The sequence below is a fragment of the Zalophus californianus genome, chromosome 8 (genome assembly GCF_009762305.2).
Source record: "Zalophus californianus isolate mZalCal1 chromosome 8, mZalCal1.pri.v2, whole genome shotgun sequence".
Lineage (NCBI taxonomy): Eukaryota > Metazoa > Chordata > Mammalia > Carnivora > Otariidae > Zalophus > Zalophus californianus.
Genome location: NC_045602.1, coordinates 113679070 through 113704305, shown reverse-complemented (window position 1 = coordinate 113704305; position 25236 = coordinate 113679070). Strand labels below are relative to the sequence as shown.

Here is a 25236-nt window from a genome sequence, read left to right as displayed (position 1 = left end):
ACTGCAGGGTGGCCGAGAGCCAAGATTTATGTCATGTCCCCAGAGCTAATTTTTTTCAGCTGGAAACCAGTTAGCAGTTGAAATGTCTCAAGGGTTGTGAGGACAATTTCCTCTGGGGAAGATGGCTGTGGACCAAGGTGGATGGGGCATAGAACTCCTATAAACCCCAGAAATCGAGAACGGGAGGACCCGTTCCTAGAATATTCCACTCACATGGGGCTCTAGAGCCCCCTCCCCCGCCCCCATGTCAGGAGCTAGAATCTCCCAGAGCAGAATAGCAGGGCTCCAGTGCCTTCACCCTCATCACAGAATCCAGATCAGAGTGACCCTCTAGCACATTTTTATCAGCTAAGTGTTCTAAAACTTAATCCAGAATTAAGAATGTCTCTCTGGAACAGTTTCTCTGCTAAATGTGCTAGAACCTCATGTATAACTGAGCCAGAGTATCTTCCTAGACATTTTATCTGTTGTACTCAAGGCCTTTATCTAGAAGAAATGTTCTAGATACTCATCTAGAACAAAGAATGGCTCCTGGAAACATTTCACCTGAGGTGTCTGGAACCTCATCCATAATAGAGCCCACAACAAAGGGTGTCTCCTGACGAGTTCACTTTGGGAACAGCCGCTATGTGGTGGATTGAGGGTTCCCCTCCCCCAAACCTGCTATCCCTTCGTGCTCCCGCTGGCCTACACCCCTCAGTTGCCTCAGGGTTCTCCTTCCTCTCCAGCTGCAAGCACTGTCAGCCCCCACCCCAACTCCCTCCTTTAATTCCCCTCTTGCCCAGGCTCTGGACCTCGGACCCCACAGGAACGGTACCAACCTTGTCGACCAGATGCTCCCACCTCCCCTCACATCTTCCACTGCCTCCTCCATCCTTCTCGGAGATCTCCTTTCCCCAGAGAAGCAGCCCACCTCCCACACCCCCTGAGGAACACAGGGCCTAGGTCATGGACCCCAGCCAGTGCCCTGTCTCTGGCAGGTCCACCAGGAGCAACATGTGGGTGACTCCAGGCAGGGGAGAGGGTGGGGCGCCCCGGCACCAGACGCATATGGAGGCCTTCGTGAAAATGGGGCAGCTAATGAGGAGTGTAGCACCAGTTGATTCCCTGGGCCCTAGTTCAGGGGAGTTTAGGAAATGGGCCACAGGGCTGAAAACAGGGCCTAGGGCTGGGGCCTCCACAGGGCTGTCCCCTCCCCTGAAAGAACCCAATGGTGGGCCACTCTACCCTTGGACCAACAGATCCACACCCCTTTAGCTGGGTGGCCCTGAAATTCCGGGCTCAACACTGTGGTTGATGTGGGGTCAGCCAAGCCTGTCCCTCCTTGTGGGGGAGACTGTGGCCTACACCGTGGTCTCGTACTCCAGCAGCTCCTGGGAGGTCCCCACGCTCCGGTACTGCAACCGAGGCGTGGCAGGAGAGGCGTACTCCAGCGCCAGAATGGTCTTCCGGAGCCGGCGGTCGATAAAATGAGCATCCCAGGCAGGGTACTTCTTCCGGGGCAGGTCAATCCGAATGACCGGCCCTTCTGTCCGCAAAGGGCGAGCCACTGGTGTGGGAGGCAAGCCAGGCCGCACCTGGAAGACAGGTGGCGTGGGGGTCCCTGCACGCTCGCCCCCCACTGAGGCCCCATCCCTCTCAGCGCCTGTAGTCCTTGGCAGGGATCTTGGGGGACTTGTGACGGCGTCGGCTGGTGGGCCACAGGGTCCTGGGGACTCCGGGCAGATGCAGCCAGGCGCCTGGGGACCCAGCATGGGCCCGTTGGGGTGCAGGAGGCAGTAGTAGACACACATGAAGAAGATGCCCAGCGCGAAGCTGGAGGCCACCACACAGACCAGGATGAGCGAGCGGAAGTCGGTGGAGAAGTTGCGGCTGGAGTACCAGAAGCCAGTGAGCGCGGCATTCTCAAGCAGGACGATGCAGTAGTAGAGGGCCATGCGGCGGCGGCTGCGGCCCTCCTTGACGTTGAACCAGCAGAAGATGTAGATGATGCCCACCACCATGTTGTAGATGATCTCCTCCCACTTGGACATGCAGAAGTCTGTCTCGCCCTGGATGACCCAGAAGGTCATGACGCACCAGTGGGCCACAATGAAGATGCCAAAGTAGAGCTTGTAGACGCTGGCAAAGAGCGCGAAGGCCAGACTGCGAGCTGCGATGGTGAACAGGTGCCACAGCACCTGGGCCACGGCGCCCTTGTAGGACAGTGGCCGCTTGTCGTCCCGTGAGTCCCGCAGCACCTTCTGGTAGGAGGCCAGCGTCCAGGCCAGGGACACGAGTGAGGCAGAGGTGGACAGGGCTGCAGAGACAGGGTGAGGGTGGGGTGGGCTGGGTTAGGGGTGGGTCTGGGTCAGGGTCTGGGGAGAGGGGGACGGTTCTGGGTCAGGAGCTGGGTTCTGAGGAGGTGTGAGGGAAGGGTCTATAAATCAGGAGGGCTGTGGGGCGGGTCTGGGTGGGCGGTCTTCCAGAGCAATGACGGGAGCAGGGAGAGCGGATGGGGCTGGGTACTTCTGTAGGAGCGGGAGCATAAAGGAAGAGGGAAGGTGGGTGACTTTGGTCTTCACAAGGGTCAGGGCCAGGTCTCTAGACTAGGGATGTCAGGGTTCAGGGGTCTTGGTGTGAGGGTGGGAAATTAGGGTCCAGGATTCTGGGAGTGAAAAAGAAGGTGGAGAGTTGGGGGTGGGGTCATGATTAGGGCATGGAGGAGCCAGGAGGGGACTGTTAGTAGCTATAGGCCACCAGGGTGAAGCTGGGGGCTGGAGAAGGGTATCCAAGCTGAGACATGGGAAGACATCTGCGGTGGGAAGTTCTGATTGGGGCCCACAAGGGGTCCTGAGGGGCCTGAGAGGTGGTGATAGAATCTTCTGGGTCACTGAAGGTGGGATGGACAGTGTCTGGGTGGGAGGAGCTTGGGGGACTCCCAGGGTGTGGTGTTTCTCTGACAGGGAAGGGGTTGGCCTGGTCTGTCAGGGTTAGGGGAGGGCCAAGGTTGGGGGACCAGGACCAAGCCCTGGAGGAGTCCTTCCGCATGGAGTAAAGACCAGTGAGAGGGCAGATAAACAGGCTCTCTGGAGACTGAGGGTGACTGAGCAGGTCTGTGAGTCAGGGGTGCCCCGGGGGAGGGGGGGGAATGCAATCTGGGATCAGGACCGTTTGGGGAATGAAGGGCCGGGCCTGAGGTGTGGCCATGGGGTCAAGGGCCTCTTTGGACTTAGCAGAAATGGGGTCTGGTCTGCCCTGGCAAGGGGGAAGGGAGGAGGGTGAGAGCGGGGAGCACCCAGGGGTCCCAAAGGGAGTCAAGCAGGTGGAGGGACCAGAGCCCCCCCCCCCACAGGAGGGTAAGTGGGCCGCTGGAGGGGACATGGGGGTCTCCAGAGGCCTGGAGGGTGGTGAGAGTTGGGGCGGGGCTCCAAATCCCCGCCAGCGAGCGGGGCCGGAGTCAGGGTGGTAGGAAGGCGGGGGGCCCCCCTGCAGCGGACTGCGGTGGAGGAGTGAGCCCCCGGGGCGAGGGCGCGTGGGAGGGCGGAGCTCACCGGGCAGCAGGTCGGGCTCGCTGCCGCGCTGCACCAGGAGGCTGAGCTGCAGCACGAGCTGCGGCGCGCTGCGCAGGAAGGTCTCCAGCAGGCGCAGCATGCTCACGTCCGCGCTCTCGAACAGCATCCGCCAGTAGAAGTGGCGCCGCAGCCGCTCCCCGCGCCAGCGGCTCTGCAGCCCCAGGTACAAGGCGCGCAGGTACCTGCGGGAGGGACGCAGTGCTCAGGCCCCCGCGCGCCCGTACCCCTAGCGGCTCTGCGAGTTCCCCCGGCCGACAGGCGAGCGCCGGGGGCGGGTGCGCAGTGTGTCTTTGCTCACCGCGCCCAGCAGAGCCGGTGTCCTCGGCTGTAAAACAGGCATATCGGAACGATCGCCTCCAGGGCTGTCGTCCGGGAACTCTGAATGGGCTCATTAGCGTAAAGCACTGGCACAAAGTAAGCCCTGAACTCAGCATACCATCATTCTTGTTCTGGGGCCTGCTTTCTCTGCAGGATTCCTGACACCTAACAGTGCACTGAGGTTCCCCTAGCCCCGCTATTGTCCTCACTTTATAGATGAGGGAACCTGAGACCCAGAGAGGTATGCCACCTGTCCAAGGTCACCCAACGAGGAAGCAGTGGAACCAGGATTCCAACCCACGTAGCCTGGTTCTTTCAGGAACAGTCCCTGGTGCCAAGCCCCCAGCTTCCTCGCCTGTTCCCCAACCCTACTCCAGCCCCACCCCTGGTAACTCCTCCTTTTCTTCCAAGGCTCAGCTTTTAAACGTGACCTTTTCCAGGAAGCCTCTGCTGACCACTTTCCACCTGGGGTAGGGACCTCTCCAGACAGGCTTCTGTCTAACCCACAGTGGGCTGTGACTGCCTGCTTATGCATCCATCTCCCCCAGACTGGGAACTCTGTGAGGGTGACTAGGTCAGCTCGCTAACTGCTGTACCCTCAGTTCTTAGCACGCAGTAGCTGCTCAATCCCTGCTGGCTCAAAAGAGTGAATGCAGGCATGACGGCAAGTTTGTTTGAATTGAAAGGAGCTCTGGTCACCCAGTAGGGGGTATGGAAGGGATTCTGAAGTCCTGAGTTCAAGTACCGACTTCACTTCTAATTTACTGTGTGCTCTTGAGCCAGACGCTCTCTGAGCCCTAGTGAATCCCTCCCGAAGTGGCTGTGAGGATGAAATGGATTTGAAAATGCTCTGCACCTGTAAAGTGCAGTGCCTGTGTAGGATGAGAAGAGGCCTGCCACCCAGAACTCCTCTCTGCCTTGGTTCTTTGCCCAGCAGCTCTGCCCCGGGCTGTTGCAGCCATAGACCCTGCCCCCCAACCCCCAAATTCTCTGATTCATGGGGGCAGGCACACCCTTTGCTGAAACCAGAGAGTACTCCTCTAGAAGTTATCTCCCCAGAAATCAGGGAAGAAAATCCCGACACAGATTCAGTGATCCTATTACTTGAAGCTGAGATCGGAGAACCAGGTATTTGGGGGTCTCCTCCCAGATGTGAGGTGCTGGCATTTTTAAGATGTTGTTTGGGAACCTCGGGACCAACTGTATTCAACTGTGCGTTGCCAGCCCAAGAGAGGAATCACAGTACTCCCTGGAATTTGGGATCAGCTGATACCCAGAGTTTCCCGGAATGAGTATCCCAGTCATTGGAATGGTGTGGTCCTCCCTGGGACTCAGTTTCTCTATCTGCCAACAAGAAGGATGGGCTTAATGACCCTGGAGATCCTTTTAGAGCTAACGCTCTGGGACTCTCCTCCCAAAACATGGCTAGAAACATCCCATTCAAGGCCCTCCTCCCCATCCCTGGGTCTTCCCAGCACCAATCAATGGTGTAGACACACCTTCAACATGACACCGTGTGGGACCAGCAGCTGGGAAGGGGAAGAGGGTTGCTCCCTCAGAAGCAGAAGCAACAAAAGCAAAGGCCCCTCAGTCTAACTCTCCCATCCAATGCTAGAATTCCTTCGGCAAACCCCAGCCCCGTGTGTTTCCACCCTCTGCTTGCATGCTCCCCAGGATGGGGAGCCCCTACCCCCTGAGGCAGGGCCTTTGCCTTCTGAGCATCTCCAAAACTGGACTGTGTTTCCTCCGATGCACAGAAATTTGTTTCCTTGTACTTTCCATTCTCTGGGCCCCTGACTTCCCCCCACATGAGGATCCCTGCAGCATATACTCACGTACCAAATATATTTTGATCACCTGTTATGTGCCAGGCCCTGTGCCCTTAACTATCTCAGAGTCCCGTGGGACAGAGACAAGCTAAGATCCGAAATAAATGCTCCAAGATGCTGTGGAACCCAGAGAAGAGACGGGTAACTTTAGCTGGAGTGGGGAGGAGATCAGGGAAGACTGCCCAGAGGAAGAAACATTTGATCTCAGCTTTAAAGCTTGGGTAGGATTAGAAGGCACGCAGGAGGCAGAAGGGAGTTCCAGGCAGAAGAACCAGGTGAGGCCAAGGCATAAAGGCATGAGAGGGCACAGCCTTTTAGGGGAATGGCCAGTAGTTTGCTGGGCCTGGAGGGGTGGCTTTTCATGGGAAGGGGCATAGGAAGACTAGAATTGTGAAGGGCATCAAATTCCGGACTGAAGAGTTCATATTTTAAATCTGAATTCTATCCCACAGTCAGGGGGATGTGATCAGCTTGCTGGCTTAGAAAGCTTGCTCTGGAGACTGGCTTGGAGGAAAGCCAGGAGAGGCTGGGGTCTGGTCCAGGCCTGAGCTGACAGGCTGAGCTAAGGCAGGGCACCGAGGAGGGGCAGAGAGCAGAGGTGGAGATGGCCAGGGGTGGGGTGCTATGGAAGAGAGACCAGGACGGCCTGTAGGGCTTCTGGGGAGCCCAGAACACAGACCACATTTCCCAGCCTCCACCTTCTTCCCCAGACCTATTCCCTTCTCCATTCCTGTGGCTCTAGCTTTGAACAGAAAGGAGAGACCAGCTGGTCCAACGTGAAGGGGCCTGGGGAGTTGGGGGGAGGGCGACACCCTGGAAGTTTCTCTCAGGCTGGAGGACCATCTGTTTCCTGGCCCGGGTCAGCATGAGGGAGGCCCTGGCCCAGCCAGCATCCATCACCACCTGACAGGCTGCCTGCCCACCTCCCCGCCCACTCCTGCCCCCTCCTCTGCCACCTCCCAAGGCCCCTTGCTGCAGATAACCACAGACAAAGGGCTCACCCAGCCCAGGGCTGCTGTGGGCCGAGTAGGGAAGGGGAGGGGAAGAAAGGAGGCCTCTGAATCCCAAAAACGTGGCATTGGGCAGTGTGGAAAGACTACGGCACAGTGTGGGGATGAGAGGACCTGGGTTCAACCTCACTCTGCCTCTTTGGCAACACGACCCAAAACCGTGACTGTTCCTTCCAGCCAGCACTAAATGCTCGTTGCCAAGGGCTTGAGAGGTTTTTGCAGGCCTAGGAAAATGCTGGAGGCCTAGGAAAAAAAAAAAATTGGCTCTAAAGCACAGGGAAAAACTGCAGAATCAAAATTAATAAATGTTTAATTAAATATCTGCAAAACAGAACATGATATCAGCCAGTCGACTGCAATTTGGCTTTTATCTGGTTCTATATAATTTACATATGGTGTTTGATGTGGCTGCATTTTAATATGCTTGGTAGATGTGGGGCCCACAAAGGTTTTAAAACAGCCCTGCCCAGGACATGTAACCTAATTTCCCTGTGCCTCAGTTTTACCTTCTTTAAGAAGGGGCCAGCACTCCCCATCCTGCCTGTGTCACAGCCCCTGCAGTGAGGTTCAGAAAGGCAAGAGGGCAAAATGCTGGACTTGTGGATTTGCTTCCCAGCCCCGACCTAGATGCTGTGCGGCCTTGGGTGGTCTCTTTGCCTCTCTGAGCCTCATTTTCCTCTTTATTGTGGGCGTTGAATGAGGTGATGGGTTTGAAAGTAATTTGTACACTAAGAGGGGTGTGCACATAGAGAGAGGGAACAACACACGCTAGGCGGATGCCTCTGGTTCCTCCTGATCACCAAGCAGCCTCTCTTGAAACCTCCTCCAGGAAGCCCATCCTATTCCACTCTAGTTGAAGGGAATTTGGAAGAAGTTGATTTTCACCACAAATGGGACCAATACCACCCACAGAGAAGGATGTCTCATCGCAGAGAAAGGAATCCCACTTGGGGGTGGGGGGCTGCATCTGGTCTCTAACAAAAGGCATCCCCAGTCCATCCATTCTCTCCACCCTGGTCCAGACCACCATCATCTTTTCCCTTCTCGGTGGGCTCCCTGTATCCACTCCTGCCACCCCGTAGTCCATTCTCCACGTGGCAACAGGCGGGATACTTTAAAAACCAGTCAGATCATGTCATTCCCCTTCTCAAAACCTTCCAAGGGCCTCCCATCACACTTGGAATAAAGCCCAAGGGTTTTCCCTTGGCTTGCAGGCCCTAAACCATCCGGCCCTGCTTGTTTCCTTGTCTCGAGCCACGCTTTATGTGTTGCCGGCACTCCAGCTGCCCTGGAGGTTCCTCAAACCCAGCCTAACGTTCCTGACTCAGGACCTTTGCACTTGCTACTTGCTCGGCCTGGAACGCCCTTCCCCCAACACCCTCCTGAGGCTAGTTCCTCAACGGCTCCCATGTCACCTTCTCAGAGCGGCCCCCCCGGGGCACCCATCCCATGTTGCCCTCCGCCGCCCTCACCAAACCACTCTCATTGGTCACACTGCCCCGTCGGATTCTTCTTCGGAACATACTCTATCAAACTCTTATTAATGTACACATTGATTTTCTGTTTTACCACTGCAGCTCTGTGAGGGGAGGGACTCGGTCTGCCTTGGTCACCCCTGTCTCCTCAGCATCTGTATGTGTAGTAGGCACTCAATAAATATTTGTTGAATGAATTAAAGGTGAGAGAGTGTTTGCCTGTGTCTTTCCCCTGACCTTGGAGGCCCCGGGGCTCCTCTGCCTGAGTTTGCTTACTGCCAGGACACCTCATGGGCAATTCCTGTCCTCACTGACTCATTTCTGGCCTTCCTCCTCCAGGAAGGCTTCCCTGATACTTCTTCACCTGGTTGGGCCCCCCACAACACTGACTTCAACTGCCCGAGGCCAGTGTGAACCAGACCTAACAGGTTTATCACCACCCACTTTACAGTGTGGGAACAGATGCTCAGGGGTCTATTTTGGATCTAATTTGCTGACTGCCTGTCTTGTGCTCAGAGAAGCATGTCCAGGAGGAAATTGGAAGGGCAGATAAGTGTGTATTGTTGAAGGTGAGGTTGGGGGCAAAAAAACACACAACCCTAGGGAAGAGAGAAGGCAGCAGGTAGCATGTGAAATCTCTTACTCAGGCATCCAAAAGGCTCTCTCTTTTGGACCCCATTGCCTCTGAGAGCAGGCAGCAGGGTCAAGAAGTGGACGGGGCTCATTCCCTGCTTCTTGGGTCTGGCCGTCTTTGTGACCCAGGAACCTCCTATTGTCCCCCAGATCTTGGGGGCCCCTCTCTAATGGGTAGAAGCAAGGAGGAAGGAGTAAAGGTTCTCATGTCCCTGAGAAAGCCAGGAAGCTTCTGGGCCCAGTGTCGGGGTTGCCCTGTCTCTCTCCTGGTTTTGTGGAGACACACTCCTTGTGTCAGCTGGAGTCTCCAGGACTAGTCAGGATTTCTGATCCATGCAGACGGCCAGCTTGGACCGGTCCTTTTGTCTGCCCTCACATCCTGGGTCTGGGTCACTATCTCTGTCTGTCACTCAGATCAGCCTGTTGTTGTGCCTGTCCCTTGAATGCGGGGTTAGCTTATTTATTTATCTGTCTATCTGTCAGTCTATCTGTCAGTCTTGGCCCTGGACCCTGGGTCAGTTCACCTGTCTGTCCCTTGGACTATGGGTCATGTTGTCTCTCAAATACTATGTCCATCTGTTAGTGAGACCGACCCTAGGGTCCTGGGTCAGCCGGTCTGTCTGCTCTTCGAGGCTGGGAACGTCAATCTGTCTGTCCATTGGATGTGATGATAGCTTTATCTGTCCCTTTGGATACTGGGCCTGCTTTTCTGTCTGTCTGTCTGTCTCTGGAATTCTAGGTATGCCTATTGGTCCGTCTGTCTGTCTTTCGGTCTCTCAGCTGCTTGGTCCATCTGGTGGTCTGCTGCCCAGCTCGAGGCTCGGCATGGCTGCTGGCTTCCCTGCCATCCTCCCCTGCCTGCTCCTCTCCTGACTCTGGGTCTCCTTCTGTCTGTCTGCGTCTCTCACATCCTCAGCTCCTCCATCTGTCGGTCTCGGCGTTTCTGAGTGTGTGTTCTCGCCCCTTTCCACTCCCCCTCATGGCTCTGGGCCAAAAACACAGCAGCTTCCAGCGGCTCCCCCACTCCGGCTCCATCCAGGAACCACCCCCCTCCACGGCGAGCTCTCCCGGCTCCCACACGGGCCAGGCCTGCAGACTCTGGAAGCTGAGCAGGTGGCACGGGGCAGGAACCCCACAGGGGCTGAGCCCCTTACTGTTCTGTGGGCCCGTAGGGGGACAGTGTGTGAGTGTGAATACTAATGATAATAGCTCACATTTATTGAGCGCCAACTGTACGCTAAGCCTCGTTATACAGATTGTCCGTTCCTCACAGCCAATCTTTGAGGTGGGCACTATTACTATCCTTATTTTACAGATGAGGAAACTGAGGGCTGGAAAGGGAGTGGGGCTTGTATAAAGCCCCACAGCAAGTTAGCTGCCAGACCTAGGACTCAGACTTGGCTCTCCATGGGCCCCTGCCTCGGAGAAGATGGTTCGGTTCTCTGGAAGGTGCGCGGCACGGCTGCCAGGGAAGACCCATGTTGGACGGGGTGGACCTGAAAGCTTTGCCTGGAATGGCATGGCTTCAGAGGAAACAGGAGGGGTGACCGTAGTCACTGGAGTCAGGGGACCCAGGCTCAATCCTTCACTAGACTTTCTGGGAAAGTCCAAGCCCTCTGGGGACCTCGGTCCTCCTCTGCAAAACGAGCCTTAGTAACCGGATTCTCGCCTACGGAAAGGGGTTTCCATGCCGCCCCTCGCCCCACCCATCCAGTTCTGGTAACAGCAAATGTCCTGAACCCAAGTACTTCCCTCCACCAGGTGGCACCACTCTGGCGCCGGCCCCTGAACTCGGAGCCCTGGGGGCCTCCTGTCTCCCTGGTCTCCTTCCTTCCTTGCCCTCCTAGAGCTTATTCCTAACACAGTTGCCTGGGGGATCCTATAAAATTCTAGAGCAGGTCGTGCCATGCCTTAGAGTTAAATCTTCACTGTGACCTTTGAGGCCTAGTGCAATCTGGGTTCGGACCTCATCTCCCTCCACCCCCCCCCCAACATGAGTCTCCAGCTGTTTCCTGAATACCCCAAGCCCATTCCAGCCTCAGGGCCTTTGCCTAGAAGGGGCTTCACCGATGCCTGGCAAATTGTCATCCTTTTCATCTCAGCTCTGTGTCGGAGGCCTTCCCAGATGCCCCTCACCCCCCTTCCAAAGCACTTCTACCCGCGCCTCTGGCCACTTTCTGTCCTGTCGTCCTGTTTCTTTTCTTAATTAACACATATCACAACCTGAAATGGTCTAATTTCTCGCTTCCATATTTGTTGTCTGTCTCTCTGAGGTGTGGGGACCCTGGTTGTCCTGTTTTCTGCTATGCCCCTAAAGCCTGGCATAGAATTAATAATGTTCAATATACATTTGTTTCTTGAATGAGCGAGTGTGTAAATGTACTTTATAAACTCTGCTTTATAAGCTCCCCAAGTAAAGGTGGTCAAGTGCAGAGGGAAAGGAACCAAGCTTGGGAGTCAGGGAGACCTGGGTTCAGATTCCAGATCCATCATTTACTGTCTGTGTAGTCTTGGGCAAGCTGCTTCCCGCTCTGAACCCCTCAGCTCAATGCCCACTTTATGGGGTAGCTATGAAATCAGAAAGTAGTGATAGGCATAAAATTCCCAGCCCAGTGGTGGGCACTCGATTGGCGCGAGGTTTGAGGAGCTGTCTGCCTCAGGGAACCCAGCAGGAAGAGGAGGCCTCGTAGATTCCAGTTTAGTTCCTGGTAGACCTGAGACCTGCTCCTCGGCTGGCTTTCCCAGGTGCTCACTGAATCTGTCCCCAGGAGGCAGAGGGTCAGAGAAGTCCCTCTGGGGGGAATCCTAGGGCAAGGGTCTTTGTCCTTCCCCTGAAAACTGCCACTCATTGAAAGGCCCTCTGAATGTACTTGGCTAAAATCCTCCCTGCAGCCCTGGGAGGTTTTGTGGGCATGATCCCCATTTTCCAGATAAGGAAACTGAGTCTCAGATAAGAGGTTTATTTGACATTGATTCACCCAGCATTTTTATTTTTATTTTATTTTATTTTTAAAGATTTTATTTATTTATTTGAGAGAGAGAATGAGATAGAGAGAGCATGAGAGGGCGGAGGGTCCGAGGGAGAAGCAGACTCACTGCTGAGTAGGGAGCCCGATGCGGGACTCGATCCCGGGACTCCAGGATCATGACCTGAGCTGAAGGCAGTCGCTTAACCAACTGAGCCACCCAGGCGCCCTCACCCAGCATTTTTAAAAAACCTACTATGTGCTGGGGCGCCTGGGTGTCTCAGTCGTTGGGCGTCTGCCTTCGGCTCAGGTCATGATCCCAGGGTCCTGGGATCGAGCCCCGCATCGGGCTGTCTGCTCAGCAGGAAGCCTGCTTCTCCCTCTCCCACTCTCCCTGCTTGTGTCCCTCTCTCACTGTCTCTATCTGTCAAATAAATAAATAATATCTTCAAAAAAAAACTTACTATGTGCCAAGAACTGTGCTAAAACGCTGGTGGACACGATAGTGAGCAAGACAGACCCAGCCCACCTGGTGTTGCCCAAGTAGGAGACCTGGACATTGTTTAAATCAGCATGTAAACTGGTAAGGACAAACATTCCATGGGTTCCAGACAAGCTCCAAACAGGACCCTGTGCTCCAGCACTGAGGAAGACCAGGCCCGGCCCTGCTTGCCGAGGTGTGGCAGTCAGGGAAATCTGGAGGTGGCTACCGCGCCGTGATCTGAAGCAGGCACAGGAATTAATCGGCTGAAGGAGGGAGGAAAGGGAATTTCTGGTGGAGGAACAACATGGGCAGAGGTCCTGAGTGGCAAGGAAGCAGTAAATGGTCAGAAAGGCTGTAGCTCAGAGAAGGAGGTGAGAAAGTGAGGGGTGAAGGGGGCCATGGTGAAGCATTTGGCCTTTATCATAAGAGTAATGGGGAGCCATGGAGAGGTTTTAAGCAAGGGAGCCACGGTAGAGCTAGCTAGCACCTCTGTCTTTTAGAGGGAGCGCTCTGTGGGGAAGAGAGGGGGGAGAAGAAAGGGGGCAAGGTGAGAGACCAGTTACAGGTGAGAGTTGAATATGGCCCCCACAGAAGGGCATGGACTCCAGAAGCAAGCAGCAGGAGCTTGGAGAAGTGACTTGCCCAAGGTCAACAGCCAGAAGCATCAGAGTTGCATCTCAAATAAGGAACGGTGACTCCCCCATTTCATCACCGGGTGCAAATCAAGCTGAGTCAGGCCCTGAGGACCCAGACGCAGTCTGTGGGTCCTCTGGGAAAAACTGGGCCCCCTCCCCTTTCCTGCAAAGGGACCCAGGAAGCTCTTGTAGGGAATGGCCTTGAGGCTCCCTTCCCATCTGTCTACCCCTCAATGCTGAGTGCTCCTGTAAGGGTGCAAAATGGGACCTTCCTGGGTTTGGCAGCCAAATGAGTCATAAATGTCAGAAAAGAATGTGATTTTACACGTTTGGCTCCCATTTCGTGCAGTGCTGAGAGCTGGGCTGTTTCCCTCCTCCTTAGCAGCCCTCTACAAAGTCACGGCACCTCTTTTTTTGCTGGGCTAAGGCCAAACATTTCCCTGCCACTAATTTTAGGCTCTGGCTGAAAAGCTGAGACCCTCTCCCCTCCCACCCACTGCCACCAGCTCTTCTTTTCACTTTTCACAGCAGGGAAGCAGGCAGCCCCTCTCCAGCAAAGCATCTGGGACCGGGTCCCCCCCTCTTTTGTCCTTCACTGTATGAATGCAGCCAGATCTCTTCCTCTCCCTGGGTTTCACTCTCCCTATCTGTGAAGTGGGTGCAGAGTGGAGACTAAAGCCCAGTACCCCATACTCTAGCCCAGGGCTCATTGCCCCTCACTCCTCCCTTCTCTCTTTTCCTGATATCCCTGGGCAGGGTTGTCCCTGTGCGGCAGGGTATGAGCCAGCATGGGAAGAGGGTTGGGTCCAGTCTCCTGGTGGCATCTGAAAGTACTTGGAGACCAAGGAAGGCAAAAAGTACCACTTCCATCTGTCCCTGGCCTGTGAGCCCCTAGAAGGTAAAGAGACCAAGCTGTTATTATTGGGTACTCTTGGGAAGGAGAGATGGGTGCCTTGTCTAGAAAGTAGAGCAGCTCTAGCTGATTGCTGCCCTGGGAGAACGTGAGCCCAGTGTGGATGGAATTTCAACTTTTTAAGAATAGATGGAACTTAGAATATTTGTGCAAAAAAAAAAAAAAATTCCAATTTGGAAATGTTGGCAACAAATTTTTTAAAAAGCACCACATGAATTTTTATTTATTTTTTTATTATTATTTTTTTAAGAGAGGGAGAGAGGATGGGAGAGGTGCAGAGGGAGAGAGAGAGAGAATCCCAAGCTGGCTCCATGCCCAACACAGAGCCTGACTTGGGGCTCGATCTCACGACCCTGAGATCATGACCTGAGCTGAAATCAAGAGTTGGATGCTTAACTGACTGGGTCACCCAGGCCCCTACCATATGAATTTTAAAGAAATTATGATTCCTTGTTTAAGGTGTGATAATGGTATTCTGTATTTTAGTTATACTTTTTAAAAGTCTCTATTTTTATTTATTTTTTTAAAAAGATTTTATTTATTTATTTGAGAGAGAGAGAGAGAGAGAGGGAGAGGGCATGAACAGGGGGAAGGGCACAGGGAGAAGCAGACTTCCTGCCAAGCGGGGAGCCTGGTGTGGGGCTCGATCCCGGGACTCTGGGATCATGACCTGAGCTGAAGGCAGACGCCCAACCAACTGAGCCACCCAGGCCCCCAAAAGTCTGTCTTTTTAGAGATGTACTGAAATACTTATGGATGCAGCGATATGATGTCTGAGATTGGCTTCAAAATAACATGGAAGGGAAAGAAACAGGGTGGGGTCTAGACCTATAGTCTCCAACATCTATGTGTCTTACACTAGCCACATATGGCTATTTAAATTTAAATTAATCAAAATTAAATACAATTTAAAATTCAGCTTCTCAGTCACACTAGGCACACTTCAAATGCCCAATAGCCATGCATGGCTACTGTACTGAACAGTGTAGGCAGAGAGCATTTCCTTTACAGAAAGTTCTATTGGATGCCACCGGCCTAGATAAAACAAGGTTGGCCAGGAGTGAACTGTTGAAGCTGGTGGCACAAGGGGGATCATTATCCCGTTCTCTCTACTTTTGTATATTTAAAAGTTTTCCATAATAAAAAGTTTTATCAGGCAGTAGGGACAAAATACTGCGTGGGCCAAACGAACGCATCCTCAGGCTGGATTTGCCCACCGGCCACCGATTTGCAACCAGTGGTGTGGCAGCTAAGCCTTGTGAAGCCCCCCAAGTTCGATCCACAGAGTCTTAAAACTGTAAGGGGCTTTACAGATCATCCAGTTTACCCTCCAAACAGAGGGCAGGAGGCCCTGCTACAGCTTCCCTGACAAAGTCAGCCACTCCTGTCTGCACGCATGTGGCCCCGAGGAGTTCGCAGCCTCAGGAACAGCCCACTCTGTTCCTGGACAGCCTGATTGTCTGGATGTCTTGTTCCTATTCAAACAGATTCTGCTTCCCTTGGACCTTGGGTTGTCATCTGTCCTCACACTATCTCTGGAGCCACAGAAAAAAAAGTCTCCTTCCTTGAAAGACTGCCTGTAGATGAGGATTAGCAAGCGTTAGGACCCCTGATGCCCCTCCTCCATCCCCCATCTCGTAACTAAGTAAGTGCGGTGGGCTGCTACTTGGGCCGATAATAATAGTGATAGCAGTAAATATTTTCTGAGCATAGAGTATGTGAAAGTCCTGTGCATTTATATTATCTCAGGACATGTTTTCAAGAAACTTAAGAGGTGGATACTATCACCATTCCCATTTCACAGATGAGACTAGAGCTCTAGCTGCTGAAGCAACTTGCCTGAGGTCACACAACAAGGAAATCATGGAGCCATGAGCCCACCAGCACCCCAAACTCTCAGCTACCCTGCCCTCATGTCTGAGTCCTAGGGAACTCAGCCAGTGTTCTCGAGCCCCTAACTGGACTTGACAGATGGGGTAACGGAACCCCAGGCAGTGAAGTGTCTTGCTCAAGATTCTGATTTCAAAGATTCCATTCAGTTCCCACGACCATTTATTGAGTACCTACTGGATCCGTCTCCTAAGCCAGCCAGGTCACCACACCAGCATCCTCTGCGGAACCTAGCCCCAGGGCTGCTCCTACCACATCTTACACAAATATAAATGCACTGCCCTTAGCCTGCATTTGTCCACTGCCATTGTGGAAGGCTGCAGATGTAGGCCTAGTAGACCCCAGCTGTGCCCACAACTGCCCCGGGGTCCCACACTGCCTTAGCACCCCCCACATCAGCCACTGATAGAAAGCCTGCTTCAACAGACTCATGCTCTAATAACTGCTAGGGACCCCGCCAAAGCTGGCCAGGGGGAGGGTCCCCAACAGCAACAGAGGCTCTGCTCTGGGCCAGTCACCAGGGGGGCCAGAGGAAGGAAAGGGCAAGGCCTCACCTCCCCAGAGGTTTGTAATCTGGTAGGAAAACCAGCTATGTGGGCAGGCAATCACAACAGAATATGATCAGGACTGTGGGGCTGCAGAGGAATGAGTAATTGTGCCTAGAGGGAAAGTCTGAGAGGAAGAACCCAGCATGTTAACAGTGGGTACTTTATATTCAAATCAAAATTTAAAAATATCTTTCTGATTTTTTTTTTCCTCTTCCTAAAGCAATACATGATTGATTGTGTTGTAAGAGTACACTTAACTAGCGGAGGGCAGGATGGCTTGGTGGTCACACATGTGGGCTTGGGAATCTGACTGCATCCCTTTAAGCCCTGGCTTTGCTACTTACTAACCGGGAGGCTGTTACCTCTTTGTGCCGTATTTCCACATCTGTCATACAGGCCAAAAACGCTAGCTCACACTAATTGAGCACTTATGATACGCTGAGTCCTGTGCAAGGCATGTTCCTTATATTTACCAATAACGGCTACCTGTCTAGCCGTGGGACATTAACATCCCATCTCACAGATGAGGAAACTGAGAGAGGTTAAGTGACTTGCCATACAGCTCAGGTCATACAGCTACATGTGGCAGAGCCAGAGTCTGAGCTCCAAAATCCTTGTTCTTTATTGTTACACCCCCTACTTGACAGAATTGTGGTGAAGAGGAATGATCTCATTGAAGTTTCTATAAAGGTAACTAAAATTTTCAGTAGTATCTGACTTTTTAAAAGCAGGTGAGTGCATACATGTATTTCTTGGTTAATTAAAAACCAAAAGAAATCCTTAAGCAGTACAAGAAATATCTAATTAGTAAGTGGAAATCTCCCATAACCCCACCTCTGTGCCCCCCCCAAGATAATGAGGGGAGGGGAGTCTTCTTTATACCTTTTCTGTGCCACCTGAGGTTTCAACAAGAGCCTATGGTTCCTTTATAAACAGACAGGACAACTAAACCATTTCCACTTTAGATTAAAAACAACAACTTGCCTGACTGACGGAGTGGGAGGTGGGGTCTGAAGGGTTGAGGGCAGAATGGGTTTGTTCAGGGAAACTTCTCAGAACAGGCAGCATTTGAACTTGGCTTTGAAGGATGTGCAGAATTTTACCAAGAGGAGAATGGGACAGGGTGTCATCAGAAGGACCACAGGCAGCTGCTCAGAGGCATGAGGGGGAAAAGTGCGTGGCTTGCTTCTTAGGGGCCCGGAGCAGTGAGGAGACGAAAGGGCAAGAGTCCAAGCTAAAGCATCTGGACCTGCTCGAGGGCAGAGGGGAGCCCGGGCTGGCCCTCTGGCTCTAGAGTGGTGGCAAGGTCGGATCCGAGCATTCGAAATATCCTTTCTGCTGCAGGTGGAGGCGGGATGTGGTGGTGTGGGTTGGGGTGGGGGGAACTGGAAGCTGATAGGATTTCCCAGGGGCGGAATTTCAAGACCCTAACAAAGGCAGGGTGGTGAATGGAGAGGCCAGAGTAGATCCTAACCCATCCTCCTTCTCCTCCTTAGGGACCCTCACCCCAGCTGCCTGGGTTCAAAGCCATTTCCTGGCAGCCCTCCATCCTCCCCACAGGGCTTCTCCTGTGTGGTCTTTATAGATCAAACAGGGGACGCTGGGCCCAACTGCCGCCGCTGTGTCTGTTAGGAGCAGCTCTAATGGCCTGTTGCAGCCGGATGGGCAGGGAAAAGAGGCTGGGGGGAGGGCAGAGCACCTCCTGGAAAGGGGTCTCCCAGGAGGTGGGTGGTGAGGCTGGCCTGGAACAACCCTGCAAAGTCAGAACAGGGAGGAACCTTGTGGATAATCATCGAGTTTGGGGGGCGGGTTGTAAACATGTTTCAGCTGTGGTACAGTCAAAACAAAATCCTAGATAGGTAACCAAAATATCAGAAAAGAGAAACTCAGAGATTTCAGGTTGAAAATGATGGTGCAAAGGCAGTGAGAGTTTGAAAACCACTATGGAATCCAATCCCTGACCTATTTTATAAAGAATAACACAAATAGCAGAAGCTGAAGAGAATTGCACACTTCCCGTGTTCCAGGTGCTGTGCTAAACACTATGTGTACATTATTTAATTTAACTGCCCCCTCAAGCCACAGGGGAAAGGTATTATTATTAGAATGTCCATTTTGCAGATGAGAGACCAAGGCGCGGACAAGTTATGCCCTTTGCCCCAAATCACAGAAAGTGGCAGACACAGGATGCATAAGGCTGATTCCAGAGTGCAAGTTCTTAATCATTAACGTTCTGGCCCCAGTGGGGAAAATGACAAAAGAGGGACAGATACCCTGTCCACTGTGCCTGAAACAGACCCCCACCCCTGTGGCTACTACCCTGGTCCAGCCCCGTCTTCCTTCACCTGGATCACAGAGCAGTGGTGTCCTCCCGGGTCTCCAGGCTTACTCTGGCCTCCCACAGCTTTATTTTCCAGCAGCCAGAATGCACATTGTAAAACACAAGTCAAGTCCACCCTATTCCTCCCCTGCTCAAATTCTCTGGGGCTCCCACTTCAAGCAGAGTGAAAGCCCTCGTCCTCCCATGGCCTATGAAGCCCTGCGTGATGTAGCCCCAGCCAGCCTGTCTACCATCAACCCTCCACTGTCCCCCGACTCTCTGCTTCGGCCACGCAGGCCTTCTCCTTGCTCTTCTCTTTCCCTCTGCCTCGGACATCCTTCCAAAGGCCTCCATGCTGCTCACCCTCACCTCATTCAGTCCTCTGCCCACGTGCCATGTCCTTGCAGGGGCCTGCCCTGACCACCTTCCCTCAAAGAGCCACACCCTCCTCCCTGGGACTCCAGCCCCCCTGCGCTGTTTCACTTTTTCCATAGCACTTGGTTGACCCTTTAGATTTCATATTATGTTTACAATATATATCATATGTGATTTTACTTGGTTATTGGCTTCCCCCATTTAGACTATTGATCGCCATGAGAGCAGGGACTTTGTCCTATTTACCACTCTATTCCCAGCATGTAGCCCAGTGCCTGGTATACAGCAGGTGCTCCATATATTAGTGGAATGAATGACTACAGCTTAAATAAACAGGTACCTTCGAGGCCCTCGTGCCCTCTTGCCCCCTCCTTGGCCGTGTGTGGATTGAACAAATCTTCCACAGGGAACAAAGAACAGGCTGATGGCACAACTCACCTCCAAGGGTCTTGAATACTTAACAATGGGACCAGCCCTTTGCTAAATCCTTGGTACACATTATCAGATGAAATCTAGAAACAACCCAAGAGGTGGTACTATGATGGCCCCTAGATGACAAAGGTGCAACTCAGGCACCGAGACATTATATAGCTTGTCACCATCACATATAGGAAGGGAACTGAGGACATTTGAATCCAGAGTCTGTACTCTTAACCATTAAGCCAAGAATATAGCTTCCCAGAGAGAAGACCCAGAAGCTGACTTTCACACCCAGTTGGTCACTAATTCATTTCACAACTTCTCTTGAGTGCAGGTTTGTGAGGAGGTGGAGGGAGCAGTGCTGGGGCATAGAGGGAGTATTCAGAGGTAAGACCTTCCCTCTAAAGGCCTGCCTGCCTCCCTCCATCCCTCCCTCCCCATGTTGGGTCCCCAGATCCTGACAGCCTCAGAGGAATCCTATGCCAGATCATCTCCCACTAATTGGCTTAGCAAACTATACTTATCTGGGAAAAGCTTGGGCCCAGTGAGTTCAAGATTAGGGAAAGCAGGATTCATGGTTTACTGCTCTGCTGCCCACAGGGTCAGAGAAGACAGGGTTAGGACTTTAATTGGCTTAACAACCCTGAGCGGCTTAACAGCTCCGGGGGGGGGGGGGGGGGGGGGCGTTTAGGGTGTTAGGGTTGGGGAGGCGGGGAGGGATGAAAACACAGGTTGCTGTCCAGCTCACAGCCAGCTTCATGTCCCACCAAAGGATCTGTGGTTGATTTTCTCAGGGATCCATCTGTCTTTGTGTGGGGCCAGTGCTCTGGGATCCTCCCACACAGGCAGTGTGGGGGTGCCAGAGATAGGACTTGGGCTTGGGAGATGAAGAAAGCTGGGCTGGCACCTCCCCTCCCCCCACTTCCGCAGTGGATGAGCTTGGATGAGTTACTTGACTTCTCTGAGCCTCTGATTGGGTATATCAATTGCCACCAGAGGGGAGGTTTCAGGGTAAAATGAGATCCAGTGTCTGGAGCACCTCATCTGGGGCCTGTTGGGACGAGGTGGGTGCACAGTGCCCATGAATTCCTTCCCCTCCTCTGCCTCCTCAGAGCCCCATTTTGTGTTTAAAATAATAATAACACCCATTTCACAGGGTTGTTTGGGAACAGAATCCGGCCTTATCAGTTGAACCCATGTGCTGCCACAGGTCTGTGTTACCTGGCTCCTCAAAGTACTGAGACTTTTGATTCAGCATTGTATAAGCTTGAGGAGTGGCAAGCAATTTTTATAATTCAAATTATTTTATTCAGAACTGAGGGTGTGGGATCAGAAGGTAGACTAGCCAGTCTCCAAGCTTGGGTCCTGTAGGGCTCAGACACACCTCACCTTCCTCATTACTCCAGGTTCTACCACTCAGAACATCTGCACCAAGCCCTGCTGAACAGTGAACATGTTCATTGTGGGAACATTTCACGTGGCAAGAAAACATATGCCAACATTGCTTAATTTCTAGGAATGCCAGCCCCAGTGGCTTCTCTCTATCTTGTCTGGGTTTTCCTCCATTTAGCCAGACCCTTGGCCATTTTAGAATCCAGAGCTTTGGGGACAGGGGTCCAGAGACTTCAGCTCTGATAACCAGTCCCAGAGTCAGAATTCCAGAAAGGGAAGGCTCCTAAGGTCATCAGATCTGATATTCTCATTTCACATACAGGGAAATTGAGGCCCAAAGATGGGAAGAGTCTTGCCCAAGGTCACCTAGTGAGCTAGTTATAAACCCTGATGTAGCCATGGGTTTCCTGATCCACATCCCCAATCCAGCACTTTCCCCACAATACACACTCTCTCCCCATCCTTGCCCACAACGTTCAAATCCCTCCCCCGCCTTTCACATTCTTATCTCAGTGCAGCAGAAGCTCTGACTTCCTATCTCCTGGAATCTTGGGATCTCAGACTCATAATTCTTTGAGCTTGGGGGACACTTTAGTGGCAGAACTGCAGGGTGGATAAATTGAACTCGGTCTTTGAAGGCAGAGAGTCCTGAGTCCCAGGTCTTCTACTCCTTAGCTGTGTGACCTTGGGCAAAGATGCCCCCTTTCTGAGCCTCTATTCCTTCAGCTGTTAAGTAGGAATAACAATACAACCACATTCCAAGAGTATTAGGAGGGACACAGGAGATGAAACAGGTAAAAAAGCAACCAATAGGCTTGGCACAAAGTGAATGCTTAATAAAATAATTGTTATAGAACTATAAATTAGGGCTCTTATACCCCTAATGCCTAAGTGAAATGGTCCAGATGTGATCAAAGGGAATGAAACTGGACAAACTGAAACAAATATACCCTGTCTAAATTGCTACAGGCCTGATACTGCTAGATTCCTTTTTTTTTTTTTTCTCCAAGAAAAGCTAGAACTCTGGATTTTTGAAATACTATACAAGCCAAACAAGACATTTCTGTACGCCATATTCAATTCCAGGGCCATTAGTTTGTCATCCCTGCAAAATCATCTCATCCCAACCCCCTCACTTTACAAATGGGGGAGAGTGGAAATAGCCCTTTTATCAGAGAATCTATGGTGTTCCAGGGACCCTCAGCCATCTCCAGCCACTCCCTTAAGACCTCCCTCGACCCCCATGGTCATTTTTTGCCCTGTTTGAGGGAAACTTAGTTTATGTTCAAGAAAGAAGTATTTGTTTCTTGTAAGTAGATTCTGAACAAGGGGAGGAGGGGGTTTGAGGTAGCCAGTGAGTTGAGGGGCAGCTGGCCCACTTTAGGCTAAAGGGAAAGGAGGATGAAGCTTTGGCTACCAAGAATAGGAAGTTACCATTTCAGAATCTAAAAATATCTGTCACCATCTGTCCACTCGGGCACAGAATGATAAATGCAGATTAGTTCCTGGATGTAGACATGAATATTTTTATGTGTCAAGCTAATAATAATAACACCACCTTGTGTGGATAGAGCTCCACCTCCGTATTCCCTCAGGGCAAGCTAAATGGAATATACACATCATCTCAGCAAGGCATGGATGGGGAAACCAAGGCAGAGAGAAACTCAGCAACACAACAAGGGTGACACAGCAAGTGAGCAGCTGGGACAAACCCTGGGAGTCCTGTTTCCAACGCTCAGCCCAGTACTGAATCTTCTGAGTTAAGCAGAATGTGTTAACAAATAGCAGAATAAATATAACAACAGCAGTAATTACCCTTTACATCTCTATAGTGATTTTGACTTTTCCCATGCTTTCCCCACATCTGTGATCATGATAATCTATTACATTCCTAAAATACATTACAGTCTGCAAGGCCTTCACACAGATCTCCTCTCACCTGACCATCCCAACAGGTAAGAAAATGTGATGGTAGACATATGAGACGAGATAAGGAAGGATTCTCCCTCATTTCACCGGTGAGGAAACTAAGGCTTGGAGGGAGGTTTATCTAAGATCACATAGTGGGCAAGTTCATTCTGTCAGTGTCCAGTAGAGCCTAAGCTACCAGAGCAATTCTGATTCAAGGGGAACCCCAGGTTCAGAATTCTTCCTGTCTCCAATTAGCTCAGCTCAGCAGACAGTCTGGGAGTGGGCTGCTTGTACAAAGCCTCAGTTTTGTCTTACTGCCCTGGAATTAAAGGACAGCTAGTGGCCATCTAATCTCTGATTCAAGATCCCAAATCCCCTTGGCCCTGTTGGGGGTAGGGGAGACACTGGGGGAGTCCTAAGCAACAGAAGAAGCCAGACAGCTTCTCAGCAGGGTCTGGCTCACCCTTAACCAGAAGTCCAAAAAGTTTGGGCGGGATATTCATTTAGCTGCCTCAAATTCTGTTTCTCCCAGGAGGCTGGGAATGGACTGCAATTCCAAACTGAGAATCTTTTGAGAGCAAGGAAGGACTTCTGAGATCTTTCCTAAGCTGAAGCTTGGCACTCAGGCAAAGGAGTGGGTCAAGGCTGGAGGGAGCCCTGGGGCCCTGTTCCAAGCTTCACACATCCCCTTCAGCCCTGGGCCCTCCTCATTCACACCCCCAAGGATCACTTTCTCTTCTTGCCCCATCCGTTCTTCCCTCAATGGCCAGATCAGAGAGGATGGCACTGGGGTTGGTCAGAGTTTGAGGGCAGAGGTCAGAGAGAAGCTGGCAGAGAAGAAATCAGAACTGCAATAGGGTGGGGCGGGGCGGAGGTCAGGACGCAAGGGGGATCTGGAGAGGTCAGAGTAGGGCTGGGGCGGCAGGTAGCCCCTCGCCACCCCCACTCCTCGAGCTCAGCTCCCTCCACCTGCGCTTCTCCTACCTCCAGACCTGGCCGAGCTGCAGGAGGTGGACGAGGGTCTGCAGCAGCCAGACGCAGAGGCGGCAGCAGCGGCGGCGGTAGGAGCTGGCCGAGGAGGGCTCGGGCCCGGGACCCAGCTGGGGGCTGCCTTCTTTGGTCCGGAAGGCGGTGGCGCTGTCCTTGGTGCTGATGGAAGGCCCGCCGGTGCCGCTGTCCTTGCTGCTGACGGTGGGTCCCGGGGCGCCCGCAGGCTCCGAGTAGTCGTAGACGAACCAGCGGAAGCTGAGCAGCTGCACAACCAGCGAGGGCAGGAGCACGAATAGCAACGTGAGGCCGAAGTAGGTGCGCTGACCCTGCAGGTAGTAGGAGGCCGCCAGCCACAGGTCCGTGGCGCCGTCGGAGAAGAACACGAGCAGCGCGCACAGCACCCAGCAGCAGTCCCGCAGCTCGTAGCGCGGCCCCGAGCCCCCAGCCCCGGTCACTCCGGGGCCCTCGGCCGCCGCCGCTGCCGCCTCCCCGCGCCCGCCCGCACCACTCCGGGCTCCTCCGGCCGCCCCCTCCGGCCCCGGGCCGGCCGCGGCCGCCTCTCCATCCGACTTCGCGGCCATGTTGGCGGAGCAGGAGGCGGGGAGCGACTTCCGGGCGGCGGAGGGGGTGGGGTGCGGAGTGGGAAGGACCCTGTGCGGGAGGCTCCCGCCTCCTCCTCTTCCTCTTCTCCTCTTCTTCCTCCTCCCCTCTACTTCAATTATTCATTCCCCTCGGCGCCTCCCCCGTCCCTCCCCCACCCCGCCAGGGCTGCGGCCGGATGGGCTCAGGTCCCCAGGGAAGGGAGAGGGGGAGGGTAGGGGAGAGCATCCCAGGTCACCCTCTCCTTCCTTCCTCAGAGGCGTGGGGCCCCAGCCACACGCTTTCTGCCTCTCATCCCCACCCCACTGCACTTCCTTATTTCCTCTTTTCTTCACCGCCCCCCTCTCCAACCTCTCCTCTTCCATCTATCTCCTCTGTTTACCTCCAGGGGCCTAGGTCTGAGGAGGGTAGGGGATAAGGGACTCGGAAGCAAGGAGCTACCTAGGCGGGCACCTCAGGAACTCTTTAGCAATCACTGGATGCTAACAAGCCATTTCCTAGTTTCCAGAGTGTTCGCATATTGTTCCATCCCCGTCTTTGATCTTGAAGACTCCCTTTTCCTATTGTCTTTTTCTTACTGGTTTGAATGAGAAAATTGCAGCTCTGAGAGTTGCTGTCTCTTCCCCATTCTCCTCTTCCCCCTCCCCCCCCCCCCCCCCCGGGACTGCTTTCATCCGGCCACAGCCCTAGTAGAGTTGGGCAGGGAAGGGGCAACATCAGAGGGAAGGGGATGGGAGGAAGCACCAGGTAGAGGGAAGAGCAAGTGCAGAGGCCTGCAAGCCTGAGATTTGAGGGCACATTTTCAAGGAATTCTGGACCACAGATCCAGGGAGGTGGAAAATTGGGAAAGATGGGGCTGGAGAGTTCTGAGGGATGAGACCCTAAAAGTCCAGAAGATGTACTTCCCAGAAGAAATGGGAAACCACTGCAGAATTTGAGCAGGAGACAAATGTGATCAAATCTGGATTTGCAA

General features: G+C 53.0%; 1 protein-coding gene across 1 annotated transcript; it reads right to left on the bottom strand.

The window, feature by feature from the left end:
- Positions 1-1062: 1062 nt before the first annotated feature.
- On the bottom strand, positions 1063-24244 carry XKR7 (XK related 7). The gene is made up of 3 exons (XM_027623483.1): positions 23658-24244; positions 3534-3736; positions 1063-2299 (listed from the first exon to the last, which is right to left on the bottom strand). Exons 1-3 carry the CDS (start codon positions 24242-24244, stop codon positions 1344-1346), a joined length of 1746 nt encoding a protein of 581 aa, XP_027479284.1. The 3' UTR covers positions 1063-1343.
- Positions 24245-25236: the final 992 nt, after the last annotated feature.